Source organism: Triturus cristatus, chromosome 6 (genome assembly GCF_964204655.1).
Source record: "Triturus cristatus chromosome 6, aTriCri1.1, whole genome shotgun sequence".
NCBI classification, from domain to species: Eukaryota; Metazoa; Chordata; class Amphibia; order Caudata; family Salamandridae; genus Triturus; species Triturus cristatus.
In genome coordinates, this window is record NC_140589.1 from 1,230,294,794 (window position 1) to 1,230,312,130 (window position 17,337).

The following is a 17,337-nucleotide window of genomic DNA, read 5'->3' on the forward strand; positions in this document are numbered from 1 at the left end:
TTGCTGTCCTTAATAGCACCTAACAGTGTTGCTGAAAATAAGAAACTTAGCAACCATACATTCTCCTACCAACCAATGAGGAAAAATATCTAGTGCTCTGTTGGTGGAAGCACGCGCAGTCTGGCACTAATTGGTGACCAGAATCACATCAGTATTCCTCGCAGGTGTGGGAAATGTGACAACATACAATTCAAATGAATGAATGTTGGAGTAAACTCTGTTTTCTAATTGTTCTTACTGTAATAATTTGTGTTTTTAAATACACTTTATCTTCTTCAAAATGTAAGACAAAGGATTCTTTCAGAAACTAATGTTTTTCCATGTTTTCCAACCGCTACTCATGTACTAACCCCTTCATAAATTTTCAAATACACAGAGGTCTTGAATTTTGTCTGAATTTTTTGAAGAAACAGTTGAGACAATGTATAATTTCCAGGCAGGCATGCACACTGTCATTGCCTCAATAATTTATTTATTGTACTTGATTTTTATTTTTTATTTTGACCAGAAGCTTTGTTCCGACGCTGTCAGTCACACAGGATTTGTAAGGCGGGGGGTGGGTTCCAGTTAAACATCTAGGTCTTCAGTCCTTTCCTGAATTACTGCTCGGAGGATGCGGTTCAGAGGTGTAGGGGGAGGTCGTTTCAAGACTTCACCGTGAGTAACGACCGCCACTGTTACGTCAGCGGATGCAGGGGGTAGGGGTGCGAAGGAGAGTAAGGTGGAGCATAGGTGTCTGGAGGGTTGATGGAAATTCAAATTATGGTTGATGTATTCTGGTCCTTGGTTGTACAGGGCTTTGTAGGTGTAGCTCAGCATCTTGAATTTGCATCAATTTTGGGCAGCCAGTGTAGCTTCCTGAGGTGGAGGGTGATGTGAGTTCTTCTGGGGAGGTCGAGGATGAGTCTGGCCTCTGAATTCTGAATGGGCGTCAGTCTTTTCAGGAGGGTGCGGTGATACCTACTTATAGTGTATTGCCGTAACGGAGCCGGCTGGTAACGAGAAATTGAATGACATTTTTTCTGGTTTTGAGTGGGAGCCGTATGACGATCTTACAGAACATGCGAAGCATGAGGAAGCAGGCTGAGGAGACTGCGTTGATCTGGTTTTTCATGGTGAGCTTACTGCCAAGGATGATTTCAAGGTAGCGGATGTGGTCAATCGGAGTCAGCGAGGGTCCAAGTTCAGGAGGCCATCAGGAGTTGTTCCAAGCCGAGGTGTTGTTCCTGAAGACCAGCACTTCTGTTTTGTCTGTGTTGAGTTTGACGTAGTTGTCCTTCATCCACTCAGTGACGCAAGTCATGCAGTTGTGGAAGTTGACCCTGATGGACGAAGAGTCTGCAGTTAGCGAGAGCATGAGAGGGGTGTCTTCGGTATATGATATGATCCTTAGTCGATTGGTTCTGACAATGTTGGCCAAGGGGGTCATGTGGGCGTTGAACAGACTGGGACTCAGGGACAAGCATTGACGGACACCGCAGATGGTGTTCTTGGGTTCTGAGGTGAAAGGGTGTAGATGGACTCTCTGGGTTCTTCCTGTGAGGAAGGAGGTAATCCACTTGAGGGCATTTTCTTGGATGTCAATGTGGTGGAGTATCCTGATGAGGGTGCTTGTGGGAAACAGTGTTGAATGTGGCTGAGAGGTCAAGGAGGATCAGGGCCGCTGTTTTTCCCAGTCCAGAATGTTCCTGATATAGTTGGTTGCAGCAATCAGGGTGTTTTCAGTGCATTGGTTGGTGCGGAATCTGGATTGGGTGGCGTCCAGAAGGCTGTTATTTTCCAGGTGTTCCATGAGTTGGCGGTTGATGGTCTTTTTGAGGACTTTAGCTACGAAGGGGAGCATAGAGATGGGACAGTAGTTCGTGAGGGCGTTGGGGTTAGTGGAGAGTTTCTTGAGTAGGGTTTGACTTCTGCGTGCTTGCATTCATTGGGGAATAAGGCCATGGAGATGATAAATTGAAGATGGTGGTGAGCTCCTTGCTGATTATCCTGCTTTCAAGGTTGAAGATTTGGCGGTGACAGATGTCCAATGGTGCTCCAGAGTGGATGGAGTTCATGACGACGGTGGTGTCTTGAATAGTGAGCTGGACCCTGGTGGTAAGCAGGTGGGTAGGGGTATGACTGGAGGGGGTGAGGTGGTTGAAGGTGTTGGCAGCGGTGGTTTAGGGTTCGAAGTTTTGTATATGGTGGCGATTGTGTTGTGGAAGAAGGTCACCAAGTTGTCGCAGAGTTCCTGGGAGAGGGTGATGATGTTTCCGGTGGATGAGGGGTTGGAGAACACTCTGATGATGGTGAAGAGTTCTTTTCTGTGGTTGGAGATGATGATCGGTGAGGGCGGTTCACTTTGTCTCTTTCAGGAGATGGTGGTAATGGTTGAGGGATGTCTTGAAGGTGGCTCGGAATGTGGGTTCTCTTCCGGCGCGCCATTTTCTTTCAAGACGGTTCATAATTCCGCAGTTTACCAACTGGCTTCTTTTGAGGGTTTCTTGAGTTTTGCGGACTTAACAGGGGCGATTTTTTTGGTGCAATGGGTGATCCAAGTGGAGAGGCTCTTGATGGCTTCTTCTAGGTTTGTGGAGGTGTCAGGGTGGGAGGCGGTGAGGACGTTGTTCCACTGGGTCTTAGAAACTTTTTTCCAGTGGTGCTAATGTGTGCTGGCAGCCTTGGTGGTAGCACCGGAGGGACCATTGATGGTGAAGTGGACGATGGTGTGGTCTGTCCAGGTGAGCTTGGAGACATGGTGGTATTTAACTCTGTCTCTGGCTGTGAAGATGGGGTCGATTGTGTGTCCTGCAATGTGTATGGGGTCAGTGACAATCTGGGTGAAGCTGATGTTGTTCATGCTTTGCAGGAAGTTTGCGGTGTTGGTGTCATTGGGATCATCGAGGTGAAAGTTGAGGTCTCCGAGGAAGATGTAGTGCTTGGAGTCAATGGCAAGCAGGGCAATGAGTTTGGGAATGTTGTAGCAGAAGCCAGGCGCAGTCCTGGGGGTCTGCAGGCTAGGGTGCCTGTGATGGTAGTTTTGCTGTCAGTTTGGAGTTGCAGGTTGAGGTGTTCCATGACCTGGGTGGCATTGTCTCTGGTGGTGTTGCAGAGAATGGCTTCCTTGTGGATGATGGTGATACCACCTCTGTGTTTCTTGTTGTGATCTTGATGTGTGATCTCGTAGCCATCCATTGTTGCTGCGGCGATGTCAGGAGCGGAAGCGGGGTTGAGCCAGGTCTCTGTAGGGAAGATGACGTCAGGGGTGGGTGAAGTGATGGTATCCCAGATCTCTGTGCTGTGTTTGCAGAGTGATCGTGCATTGAGCATGCCAGAGAATCGGTGTTGCAGGAGAAGAGGCGGTGCTGGCAGGTGAACTGTCCTGTTGTGGAAGGAGGCAAGGTGCGGCAGCGTTTGTTGCAGAGGGCAGGGTCCAGGGCTCTGAGCTCGATGGCAGTGTGTCTTTGGGTGGTGGTAGTGATGCAGATTGGGGTGTACAAAATCTCCCTACTTCCACGGATAGAGTAATTTCACAGTTACACGCACATACACTCACCATACACTAGGGCCCATTTCACTAACATACACTCAAATACTCTACCAGCATTAAAACTCCTAAACCCCACATCTACACCGAGGTCGATAAGACCTAGCTATTGCAATTGTCATAATCTAAACAATCTATACATTAATAATCAAATAAAGTACTCAATAATTGACAAGAAATAATCACCAACACCGTATTTAAAATTATGATTCTTTATCTAAAATTAGTCAAAAGAAATTAATCAGAATAAATCATTTTCTCATAATTACCTATTCTAGCTAAATGTCAGAATGGGTCATCAGGACAAGTCTCAGTAGAAATCTCCCAAGTCACCGTCCTCACAGCATCGATCCTCACCAACGCAGGTTTGGGAAGAAAAATGGCAAAGTGGCAAAACGCAATGGAATGGAACCCTCTCTAGTCTAGTATATTTATAATAATTCAGACAAAGTAAAGAAACATTTAACATTACTTCATCCGCCGAACCGCTGAGCAGAGCGAGAAGGAAAGTATGTAGCATCGCTACATTTTGAAAAATCTCCGCTCAGAAAAAGTCACAAAAATAAAAAGACAGAACAGGAACTAAATCTTAAAATGTTTCTTCTCAACTTCCACACATTTCCTCTGGTGAGCTCAGAGTTTAGAGTCTTTCTTTAAAGCTCCTTTGTTTTCCAAGGCTGCCAAGGCTGATGTCCCAATGCATCTGGAAACATGCCCAGATCTGCTGCTGTCCTCACGGAAAGTTTTAACCAGGCAAGGACTGTGGACAGATGACTCGCGTCCATATTCAGCAAGGCCTTTTCCATCACAAATTCTCACTCGAAACCAGGCTTCAAAAGTCAGCCATCTTTTAGTAGGCCACAATAGGCCACAATAGACCATCTTAATTAAAAGAGACAAAAACAACGTTACCACAGCATAGTGATTAAACAGTGTTAACCCCACTAATACCCTTATGTGTATGCAATTATCTAGCTTTAGCAACACAAAAAAGCATTAATTCAAAAGCGCTTCGTGCTTAAAAATAAACAGCACTCAGCAACGTTTATTTAATAAAACATGCACATTGTCAATAGCAACACGTAAGCGTTCCCTCGTGTCGGTTTTCTCTTGTTAATACATACATAATGATTAATAAAAAACATTTACACAAAACAAATAATTAATGATTAAAAATTAGTAATTTTATTTTTACCACGTTTAGACAACTGAAGCTTCAAAACCCGATGAATTTTCAACAGAAAACTCTGCTCCAGCAGTAGGGCCAGTGTTTTTGTCGTTGGGCACGGTCCAGGAGCGAACAGCATGCTGGCAGGGCGGCCGCACTGTGGCCTTCATTAAGCAGGTTGGGAGAAGGCAGGGTCGCTGAGGCGGTGGGCAGGGTGGCGGGAAGCGGCAGGCAGGGCAGTGAGAAGCGGCAGGAAAAAAACAGCAGGAATGCATCGTACGGCAGGCATGCAGCAATTTAACACTGTAACAGAGGAGTACAGTCATTAAAAATAAGGAGACAGTATTGAATTAAAGTAAATGACAACAAAATATGTGGCTGACAGCGGAGTATAAAAAGTAAAGAGACAGTAGTAAGGTAAAGTAAATAACAACAGGAACAGAATTTAGCGTTAACATTTTGTTGTGATGTCATGTTCTTCCTATTCATGGTGGAATTGAGAATGTAGTGATCTAGAATGTCCGAACGTCCCGTTCTGGATGTTCTACGTTGAACGGTTACTGCTGTGGGGAAGCTGTGAAGGGCTGACGATTAAACGACTTACTCCCGCAACTTTCGTTCCTGTGTCATCTGTACTTCTACAATTTGGCGACGATTTAAAGAAAACGTCAACCCTCGAAGGATCTACGCGTGCCGGAGGAAAAGTGAGGTTTCACATTAAAAAAAAAAGAAGAGTGAAAGGAAAAGAAACTGTAAGTAAGGCTAACTTACCTTTCCGGATTCACCCTCGTCAAAAGCGAACAACCCGTAGAGTAAACTCAGCTTCCCACGAGTCACGCAGCATGTTGAAAGGAAAACAATAAAATATATATATGGAAAAAAAACGGGGCATCATGCGCGTCGGTTACTATGTAACGCGTTCCACTTAGCAACCACGCATCCATTGGCTGCGCAGGAAAACAACGTCACGCGTCAGCTCGCACTTGCGGACATCTTGCATTGATATTCTTTAAAAGATCAGGCATCTAGCTAACGCGTTGTGACGCGCCTACCTGTACGTGAGCACGCTGTCGGCGGACATTTTATGTTGTCTCCCTTGGTAACGCATAAACATCCAAAGCTCCGCTGTACTGTTTAAACGCTGCCTACGAGCAAAGTGTGTTAGACCCGTACTAAGGGAAAGTCGAGCGAGAAATTAAATGGAGCAGAACATGGGCAAAGGCGTGTGAAATATTTATTGGAGCAAATATACACTGTGACACGCTCACATGAATTATAAGCGTGTCAAGTGAATGCATGTAAGAAGGAAAAATCAAATGGTGTGGATCTACACTGTGACACGCTCACATGAATTAAAAGCGTGCCAAGTCTAATCTGGGAATAAACGCCATAACGTGACTGTCTATGTTTAAGTATCCTCATAATTCGTCCCTGTATAGTGTACTTTTCAATTTTGGTGCTCTTTATTATCTGTTCGAAGGAGAAAAAAACGCATTTGTATTTGTTTTTATGTATATTGTTTATAACGTGTTATTTTAAGCAAAGATTAACCTTTAGGGGTGAAGTGTAAATTCAATGGTATTATCTATGGTAGCTTAATTTGTGAGACCTACATCCGCAGTATTTTTCAATAGTCCTAAACCTTTTGGTTGGTGTGTTATCAACATGCAAAGTATCAACGCACCTCCTCCTTTCCTTCAGGTTCCAGGGGACCCACCTATTCCATGGCGATCCTGGTACAGAGCATTCACAAAATACCTTGGTGCAATTGGGGGTAATAATTACTGTCCAGAAAGGAAAAAATTCTTATTAGAACACAGTTTAGGATTTGAAGGTCAGTCAGTATACGAACATCTTCCACCGTATGAGGTGGGAGAAGATATTGATGAATATCAGTTAGCAGTAAAGAAATTAGAAAAACAATACAACATGCCACCCAGTCTTATTGTCAACAGACACAAGTTTTTCACTAGGGAGCAGCAGCAGGACGAAACAATTATTACTTATGTAGCTGCTTTGCGTACATTAGCGGCAGAATGTGAGTTTGAGAACTTCACGTCACAACTGATTAGGGATCAGATTGTGGTCAGATGTTGGGACAAGAAGGTTCAAGAAAAATTATTGACGTTAAAAAATCCGTCACTCACAGAAACAATAGATATAGTAAAAAGTATAGAAATTTCACAAAAATCGTCAAGGGAGTTAAAGAAAAAAAATGAAGAGTCAGGTGTGTCAGTTGTCAAAGAAATTAATACGGAGAGTACGGGGTTAACACAGAAAGGTCCTGGTAAATTTCCTTTTTAAAAAAAAAAGAGGGAAAGCAAAGTTTTTTCAGTCAAAAAAACATTTGTTTTAGGTGTGGTAACACAAGACATGGTTTTAATGGGCGTCCGTGTCCTGCAATTAATGTAAAATGTAGGTTGTGTAATAAAACTGGCCATTTTGCAAAAGTGTGTCAAACACCTAAAGAGAATATAAAGGTTAATACTGTGATTGAAAGTGACATCACCTATGAAGATATGAATGTGCAATTTGAAAGAGACATGATTGTTGTAGTCCAAAGTGATGAAATTGATTGTGTTGAGCCGTATGAGAACATTTTGGTTGATGGTAAAAGTCTGAACTTGTTAATTGATTCTGGAGCAAGAATGACCATCATCACTGAAGAATTATTTAAGAAAATGTGGAATGAAAAGCCTTTACTTCCTCCAGATAGAAATCCTTTCACTTATGATGGGAGAAGGATAGAGCTAACAGGTTATTTTGAAAGTCATTTGAAGTTTAAAGAGAAAGTGATTTTTGGAAAGATATATGTGGCTTAGAAGGGGCTGAATATTCTAGGGTGGTACCACCAAGGGTTATTTGGCATGACGCTCAGGCCAGGGAGGAAAATTCAAGTTTCTTTGATTCCAGACCATCCATGTGCTAACCTTTCTGTTCAGGCACCCAGCGATGTGGAATGGATAAACAAATACAAGGATGTATTCAGTGATAAATTGGGAAGGATTTCTGGATTCAAACACATGATCAAAGTGCAAAGTGGTGCCGTTCCAGTCAAACACAAGTTGAGGAATGTTCCGTTCAGCGTACGTGATGAGTTATCACAGATTCTCAAGAATATGTGTGAGGATGATGTCATAGAACCAATTGAAATGTCTATTTGGTTATCTCCTTTGGTTATCGCAAGGAAGAAAAATGGCCAACATAGGGTCTGTGTGGACCGTAGAAGCTTAAATAACGTAATTTGGGTAGACTCACACCCTCTTCCACGTATTGATGACATTGTTTCTACTTTCTCTGGAGCAAAAGTGTTTAGCAAAATAGATCTATCCTCCGCCTACCATCAGGTAGTTCTTGACGAATCATCTAAACATTACACAGCTTTTGTCTCTCCCATCGGGACATTTCAATTCAAAAGAATGCCTTTTGGGCTAGTTTCCGCCGCTTCTGTTTTCCAACGTGTGCTAGAGAATGTATTGAATGGTCTAAAAGGATTTGTAACGTTTCAGGACGATATTCTGGTGGCAGGAAGAGATTTTAAACAACATGATGAATTAATGGAACAAGTTCTAATAAGACTCAAAAAGGCGGGCATTGTTGCTAATCTTAAAAAGTGTGAATTCAGTAAGGAAAGTATAGAGTATCTCGGTCATGTTATATCGGAGAAAGGGATTTCACCAAGACCTGGTCTTGTCGACGCCATTATCAAAGCACTGTGTCCAACAACGAAAGAACATGTTTCATCATTTTTAGGGGTTTGTGAGTTTTATGCTAAATTTGTTGAGAACTTTTCGACTAAAACTGCAAACTTGAGGGAGCTGCTTAAAAAAAAAAAAATCTTCACGTGGTCTACTGAGTGTCAAAAGGAATTTGACAGTCTAAAGAAAGAAATCAGTTCTCCGAGTATCTTAGCACCGTTTGACTCTACAAGACAATGTATCATTACTGTAGATGCAAGTAATGAAGGTTTTGGTGCAACTTTATCTCAGATAAACAAGCATGGAAAAGAAGTTACGTTAGGATTTGTGTCTAAGTCACTGAGAGACAATGAAAAAATATATTCTGTGATCGAGAAAGAACTTTTAGCATGTTGTTGGGCGGTGGAAAGGTTTAAATGTTGCATTTGGGGTAGGAGGTTTGTTTTGCAAACTGATCATAAACCTTTAGTGAATATTTTATCTGGTACAGTTATAAGAGATCATACTCCAAGAATCTCGAGATTGAGTGCAAAGTTATTACAATATGACCTCAAAATTGAATATATACCTGGAGGGAAAAATGTAAGGGCAGATTTTCTATCACGTGCTCCCATTTCAGCTGGAATCAATTCTGATGAGTGTGACGAAGATTTTGATGAATGCCTGATAGCTTCTGTGGATGTGTGCCAAGGACAAGCTATTAGTGAAGAAGAATGGATATCGAGTATGGATGTTGATGCGAATCTGGCCATTGTAAAGAAATGTGTGATTGAAGGTTGGCCGAGGGAACGAGTGTTGCCTGTTAATTTGCAAGTTTATGCAAAAATTGCTGATGAACTTCATGTTCAGAAGAATGGAATGTTGATGAGAGGTGATAGATTTGTTCCCCCTTTTGGTTTGAGGGAAAGAATAATTGAAAATGGACATGAAGGGCATTTGGGACAAACCATTACGAAAAGGAAAATCAGAGAAGATTATTGGTGGCCTGCCATGGACACCGAGATTATTAATAAAATTGAAAGATGTGTCATTTGTGCTAACTGTGACAAGGGTATTAAGCTTACCACTTTTCCTTTACAACCCTTTAGTTTACCTGAAGGGCCATGGCTTAAGATTGCCATTGATTTCATCGGTCCGTTTAATATGCTACCACATCAATACAAGTTTGCTTTAGTCATTGTGGACTATTTTAGCAAGTGGTGGGAGGTTGATTTTATGGAAGAGCCCAACACTAGTTCGGTTTTAAATTCTCTTAAGAAAATTTTTCTGAGGGAAGGTTTACCTAAAGAACTGGTTTCGGATAACGGTGTTCAGTTCACTTCTAGTGAAATGAAGGTTTTTCTGCAGAAAAATGCTATGGTTCATAAACGGATTGCTCTTTATCACCCACAAGCAAACAGTTTGGTGGAAAAAATTAATAGGACGTTGGTTGAATGTATACAGTGGTCCATACAAAATTCTGTTCCTGTTTTAGAGGCTGTTGAGAGCATGTTGTGGTCTCACCGCACTTCTCCTAATGCTGTTACGGGGAAAGTCCTTTTGAACTTATGAGGGGGCGTGTTTCAACGTCTAAGTTATGTCCCCCATGGTTAAGGTCTTTTCAATCTAAAATGGACAAGAGTAACCCTGGTGATGAGATGTTTAGATCTAAGGTTGAACAGTACCAAAAAAAAATGAAAGAGTATTATGATGAAAAGCATAGAGTTGGCGTGAACCAAACAAAGATAGACGTGGGTGATTGGGTTCGAATCAAGATTCCCACGCATGTGGTAAAAGGGAATTCAAAGTTTAAAGATCCCGTACAGGTTGATGCAGTGTCAAGAAATGCTGTAAGGGTTAAAGGGCGTGGATGGTGGAATAAGAACAGAGTACATAAAATAATTAACAATAGAGAAGAGGAGAATGTGCAAGGTATGAGTGTTGGTAGTAAAAGTTTCACATCATCAGACGTTGGTAGGGAAAGTAATTCTGACGAAGAAACATTTCCTGTTTTGCGCAGAAGCAAAAGGAGTGTTTCCAAACCAATCAGGTTTCGTGATGTATAAAGGGGTTTTGAGAGTTTAAGATAACACAAGATGACATTTATTTTGTCTTTACTTCTGTTGTCTTCTTTTCTTTATTTTTTTTAAAATTGTATTATTGTTTTTCTTTAAAATGTTCAAGAGGAGGGAAATGTGTTGTGATGTCATGTTCTTCCTATTCATGGTGGAATTGAGAATGTAGTGATCTAGAATGTCCGAACGTCCCGTTCTGGATGTTCTACGTTGAACGGTTACTGCTGTGGGGAAGCTGTGAAGGGTTGACGATTAAACGACTTACTCCCGCAACTTTCGTTCCTGTGTCATCTGTACTTCTACACATTTGCTAGGCTAATCAGCTAAAACAGCTAAAAAGAGGAAAACGAGCAAAACACAGGAAAGCTGTGGGAGAGCTAGTGCGGAAAGCCTGCTCACTGGAGTCGCGCCGCAGCCTCTAGGTTAGGTGAAGAAAGGGGTGCTGAGGTGGTGGGCGGGGTGGTGGGATAAAAAAACTGCGGGAATGCGCCGTAGGGAGAACAGGCCGCAGTGAAACAATGTAACAAACGAGTACAGTTATTAAAAATAAGGAACCAGTATTGAGTAAATGACAATACAATATGTGGCTGACATAAAAGTACAAAACAGAAATAAGTTAAAGTAAACAACAGCGGGAAAAAATTGAATAACCAGAAATTCACAATAGGTGCCCTCTATTTAACTGTGTATTAGCATGGCCCTTGATCATGCATAAGAAATCGAATCTAGCACATTACAACTCTCCTTCTGTCATGAAACGTAGCCAGCCAAATACTGTTCCTTTTATCTATAGCAGTCAAACACACAATGAGCATACTAGTGTTGATATCAAAATATTCTTATCTACAGTTTAAGACACTAATCCAGAAACATCCCGTTAAACATCTGGAACAGTCGCCTGATAAAGATGGGTTTTATTCTCTATAATCTGCTGGTAATGTAAGTCACTACGTATGTGAATAAACTGTGTTAAATTTTGCCAGTTATTGATAGACACTTGTTTTGTGATACAGCACATTTCCCCCACTGGTCATTGACCCCTCCTTAATCTCAATCCTCCATTTAACCCTAATAGAGCTCAAATTAGTCACACTGTTGCTTTGCACTAGTTCATATAGCAGTGGCCAGTATATGATTGTGTGTACGTGTTTGTTAATTACTACCTGCTGTGTTAAATACGCTTCTTAAAATGTCTGCTCAAACAAATTTGTGTTGGTAGTAATTTATGTAATAGTTATAACCTCTTTGCGTGCTTACATGTCTGTTTTCAGATGTCTAGTTTCCAGATGAAAAAATAATTCTGCACATAGCTAGATACAGCATCCTTTGTTTCGTTTTTTTGTCTTTTCTCCAGGAGTGGTTAGCTGCCGACATCCCTGCTTTGAGGATTGTGTCTGTGGAATATGACACTCATCTCAGTGATTGGAAAAAAAGGTGCCCAGATGAAAATTATAGGTAAGTAAATATTGGAACGAACTGGAAAGGAAAGAAATAATTTGTAAAATGGTTTGCAATCTTTCTTAGTCAGTTAATGCATGAGAGCATTGTTTGGAGAACACAGTGGCCAATTCTTTTTTTCATAATTGGAGAAATGTGCATCTTTTTAGAAAAACAAAGTCTAGAAGTGCCTTCAATCAGTTGTCATTTTCCAATACTTTTTTTCTTTTAGTTTTTTCTTTGCCATCTAATTTCAGCATGGGAAGTTTGAGTGGCTTGTTTTACTAACATGTATGCTAAAAGCTCTAAAGTTCTGGGGATGAGGGAAGAAAAAAGGGATTAAATTAACTCCAATTTTGAGTGAAGGGGTCCAGTCAAATGAGATTACAAAGATTTACCAGGGAGAGCCACTTGGCATCCTCTCACTGTGTGTCTAGTAAAAAGGCCTACTCCCCAAAGCAGTATTCTGCTACCAACTGCTTAGAGGTGTAAAACAGACCCCTGCAGCCCTAACTGCACAGAGAGGGCCCCAACCCTCAAGGGTGCTCCAACCCTTCCAGAGGGCACACTGTTCAGCTGAAAGGCAATTACTATAGGAGACCTTGGGCCCCTGATCAACTTCTGTAGGGGTGCCTCATCATTTTGTGTTACACCACTGCAACTTCTAGTTGTGTCATGGCCTGGGAACAGAGACACCAGTCAACTATATTAAAAGATGTACCAATATGGATGGATCTCCATCTCCAGCAAAATCAAGTACTGTGCTGGCAAATAGCTTACTTAAAAAACATTTAAAACACATGTCAATAGATTCAGGATATGGTTGCAGGGAACTTATCCAGTTCACCAGAAAATGATGGCATCAGGAATAGTATTGAACAGTGCTACTCCTCCATGGACATTTGACTCACTTTGTATGGAGGTACACCCAGCACTCAGATCCTTTTTTGCCTCAATATCTCTGGGGACAATCATGGTGCAAATAGACAATCCAGCCTACAAGTACTATTCCAGCAATTAGGGAGGAACAAGATCCAGGACGTTTTCAAGTAAATGCAGATGCCGTAATAAGATTTCCATCAGAAGATGAAAATTAGTCACAAATCAAATGCTTTAAATAAATTTCTCTCGGAAGATAGCAAATAGGTCATAAACCATAATGTTTTCCCACCGTCCATCAGGAGGGTACTACAAAGACAGATACTTTGCAATAAACAACTAAATGCAGGTACATCCCATACAATTCAAAGGCGAAATACCTTTTGATTGACTGATCAAGTATTTTTCCCTACAAAGTTCTCACTAGTAGTATTGTGCCACTTGTTATTCTTGAGTTGAAGGAATCCTGAAATTAGGGTGATCCTACTCATAATAATGTGCTAGTGCCACTCCTGGTGTCTGGACCACGTTCTCCATGCCATACAAGAGATGCCTGTGCGTACCAGATCCCCTCTTCAGGACTGGGTTGAGCATTCTGAAAGACAGCCTTTGTTCTCTAAACTTCAGTACCGGGCTCTAGCGTAACTGCAATATGTCAATCTGAAGCTGCTTCTGGACTTTATGAACATTCTACATGACACCAATGGATCTTTATGTAGATGCTTTTGTGCATTGATTTGTAAGAGTTTTGGCAAGATGGTTGACTCTTGCATGCCTGGTAGAGTCTGTAGTTCCTTACCAGGCTAGGTCTGGTTTACTGTTTTCTATTACAGCTGTATGGGTATATATTCTCAGACATCAGTTTTCACTATCACTGTATTGAAAACATTCTATGACGATATGAAATTAGACCAACCCCCTCCTTCCAGATGACGTCCCTCACCTCTGAGAACTGAATGTAGTCATTTTATGTCTTATGGCTCTTTATTTGAACGGACATATAAATCTGACTTAGACCATCTTTTATGTACAGAACCATTTATGCTTTTACATCAGTCAGAATTAAATCACGTGGCATGGCTTCTCTCCGTCTGAAGGTTAGCCAGTTTTCATGCACACTGAAAAGTAATGGTAATGAATCTTCTCTGGAGATACATTACTTCAGCCCATGGATGCGAAGAAAGATCTTATATTGTAACTAATCAGTGTCAAGGACATTCGAAAATATAAGGAACTCTTTTTCAATGATAGATCTTTTCATACCAACAGGCAATTTTAAAATAATCCATAGTCAGATGGTTCCTTGCTTGAATCTTCTGATGTTATTGGAAAGCTATGGCTATTTTTGTTTAATTCAAAAGTCTAGTAAGCTGGAGGATAAAAAATGAGCTGCTGCTCTACTCCTAAAAATGTCTGGTAATTACATTGTCAGTATGGCCACGTGATCAGTCCGTACCATTTATAAATATTTGTTTCTAGACTCTGATTTAGATCACACTCAAGTTGGTGAATCCTTTCTCTAGAACCTGTTTAGGGTGAGCATACAATTAAATTCTAGTGTTTAAAAGTACTAATGAGGATCCCATGATGGAGACAGAAATGGTACGTTCAATCCTATTTCTCTGCCATGGGTATCGTCATTTAATTCTTGAGCAAACCACCCACTGCCTTTTTAAAGCCAGGAGAGCATAAACAAGAAGGGAGCAGAACAGTTGTAACTAAGACCTAGCTGGCGCTGCAGATCATTATGAGCCTTCCATTTTGAACATCATTTTACTGAAGCTTCCTCACCCTTATCCTGTGTTTACTTTTTCACAGTAATACTGCAGCTTTGAAAAAAAGGCAACAAATATTTTCTGGTCTATTCTTGCCACTGAAAAAGAATAGAAGGTGCAATTTCAATAGGCACAGTTATTTGTTTTTGGAAATGGAAATGTATCTTTATTAAAAATGACCACAATCCCACACATAAGTGGAAATATACTTGTATTAAGAATGTAATGATGATCTCCTTGATGGAAACTAGAAACACTATTAAGTAACTTAACCTTATTTGTTCTATTGATTCTTACCATGTTCTTTTGTAAGCCATTAAGAGAAATACCATAACCCAGATGTGAAGACTTTGTCTCACCTGTAGCTCTTCTGTTAGTACGTCTAAGAGTTTAGTGGACAGAAGGCCGTAAACGGTCTTGGGTTGCTTGTGTTCTGGTTCAGAGAGGACCAGTCTTGGTGAACTGGACTGTTCCTGTTGCAGTAGGGCTGGAATATTCCTGTTGGAGCAGGGCTAAGGCTTATTTGCATATAGCTGTGTCTAATCTGAGGTATCGTAGGAGGCAAAAAACCGATGGACTGGGATGTGACCTGCTTAATTACCAGTGGCTGTAATAAATTTGAGCATTTCATCTATCACTTTATTTATATTCGTTGTGTCACCCTGGGAGTAAAGGGTATGCACAAATCTGGGTCCTGACCTCACTGTGGCACTCAAAGCAAATTGTACTTGATTGAAGAGGTCCAACCAGGCTGGATTATAGATTAATTTGAGCATAACATTTTTGTTTTGTTGTGGGCGGAAGATAGTCATCTGTTTGCATTGTTAATGATCTACCGAACCGCTAATCTGGTTCTCTTGAGAGTTGAGGGAGTCTCTAGATGTGTTTATAGTAGTTAAAGGCTTTACTGGAAAAAAAGTCTTTAGGTCCATCGCATGGGTATTTTAGTTCTAGCAGGGTTGAAGACATTCCAAAAATGTGGGATTGTGATTGGAGGATTTGACTCTGGTTGATCATCTGAATTTGACCTTAGAAATGGAGATAAAGCAGCATAATCTGGGGTTCTTTCCAGTAACGGGTCTTTCATTTCACAACTGTTTGTGTTCGGTGAAAGCAAGATCCTAATTGAAGATAAACGCACGGCTTCTATTTTTTCATACTAATTTGGGTGTCTCACCTATGATGTGGGGTGAAGCAATTAGTAAAATGCTTTGCATGCTCCACTTCAATTTTTGATCAATTTAAAGAGCTCTTCTGCATACTCTGCTGACTGTGGCAAGCTACCTTAGTTATCTAATTTCCCAACTACAGTCATAATCTCAACATAGATCAGAGATTTTCTACATATGTCTAGATTTGAATGTGATCAATAACTTGGATCAGGCTTGCATGCAACGAGGATCAGTTGTAAATACTGAACAGTCATAGGGCAGCTCTCTGGGTAATCCCAGATTATTCTTTTTAAATGTGAAAGTTTGAATAGATCCATACATGTTGGATTTGGACTCTTCTGCTGCAGATTAAGGATTATTTCCATTCTAGAATATATGCTGTCACTCTCACATGGTCTGTCCAAAAACACTCCCAAAAAAGACTTCATGATACTCAACAGTTTATCCAGACTTCTGAAGATAGCAGCATATTTCTCTAACTCTATGAGGAAGTTATCGCCAAATAAAAGATCTTGCGCTTTTGGACTATCCTCCTCTATAGCCATATTAACCATTTTAGGATCGCTTCTCATCAGAATTTACTTCCTTCTCTCAACTGTGAAAGCAGAATTCACATTTCCAAATAAGCTAACTGTTCATGGGCCACCAATACCTTCATCTGTGATGATGAATGTCCCTAGTCTCAAACATATCTCAACCCAAAGTATCCCTAATTTACCACAATGCCTGCCTCAGTATCCACCATGGTAGCACCAAAAAATCCATATTTAAATCTTATGTGTCCTGCAAAACAAGCACACCTCGCAGAGAGTCATTAGCCACATTTCTAGGAGACATTGTCTTCATGACTTTTTTCATTAGATCCAGAAGGTGACTTCCATTGTCATCCTTCCTTGACCACGGGCAGATTTATTATTATACAGCAAGACACATTTAGCAGAAATCTCTTTTGATGTTTTCTTATCAAGTAATACTTTCTAGAAAAAGTTTGAATTGTTGGATTCCTAGATGTTGAGGGGCTCTTTTCACTTCACCTACATTTCTTTCCCACATTGTCACTCTTGTTCTGAGTCTGATAACGAAACATATTGTTTCCGCCTCACAACTGTCCACATTATTCTTCCTCTTTCCCTTCTTAATCTTTGACTGTATATTTTTGGAAACCTTACCTGTTCAGCTGTCATCTGCCTGAAATCATTCACAATCAACTCCTTAAATCTTCATAAATCAACCCACTAGTCCATCTCAAATGTATAATCCCTCTAAATATTCTCATTATGGACAGTTTCCTAAGCTAAGTAAGACTTCTCACCCTGTGAAAAATGAGAGAACAAAACTGTAAACTGGCTCTTAACCCTCTCTGAAATTTCCCAAAGGTAGATGGCTGGTTACTCACAAAAGCCCTGTTTCTATCTTTAGGATGTTAACTGGCTCCTCTTGCGTGCGTCAGGAGCCCACAACCTTCTGTGCACGCCCTAGGCAGTGATGGGACAAGAGGGTCCTAACCTCTCTAAAATGACCCTAAGTTAATGTCGGCGTCATCACAAAATTCCAGTTCTGTCTATTAGACCTTAACAGACTACTCTTGCATGCTTCAGGAGCCCACAGCACTCATCCCTCAGTGC

At 41.0% G+C, this 17,337-nt stretch overlaps 1 protein-coding gene across 4 annotated transcripts in view; it reads left to right on the forward strand.

The window, feature by feature from the left end:
• The window catches only part of SERAC1 (serine active site containing 1), a 401,166-nt gene that overhangs the window by 339,133 nt on the left and 44,696 nt on the right, over positions 1-17,337 (forward strand). For all 4 annotated transcript variants that reach the window (XM_085612157.1, XM_085612159.1, XM_085612160.1 and 1 more), the window contains exon 13: positions 11,804-11,904. In XM_085612157.1, the coding sequence (XP_085468283.1) occupies positions 11,804-11,904 (101 nt within the window). The remainder of the gene's footprint in view (positions 1-11,803; positions 11,905-17,337) is intronic.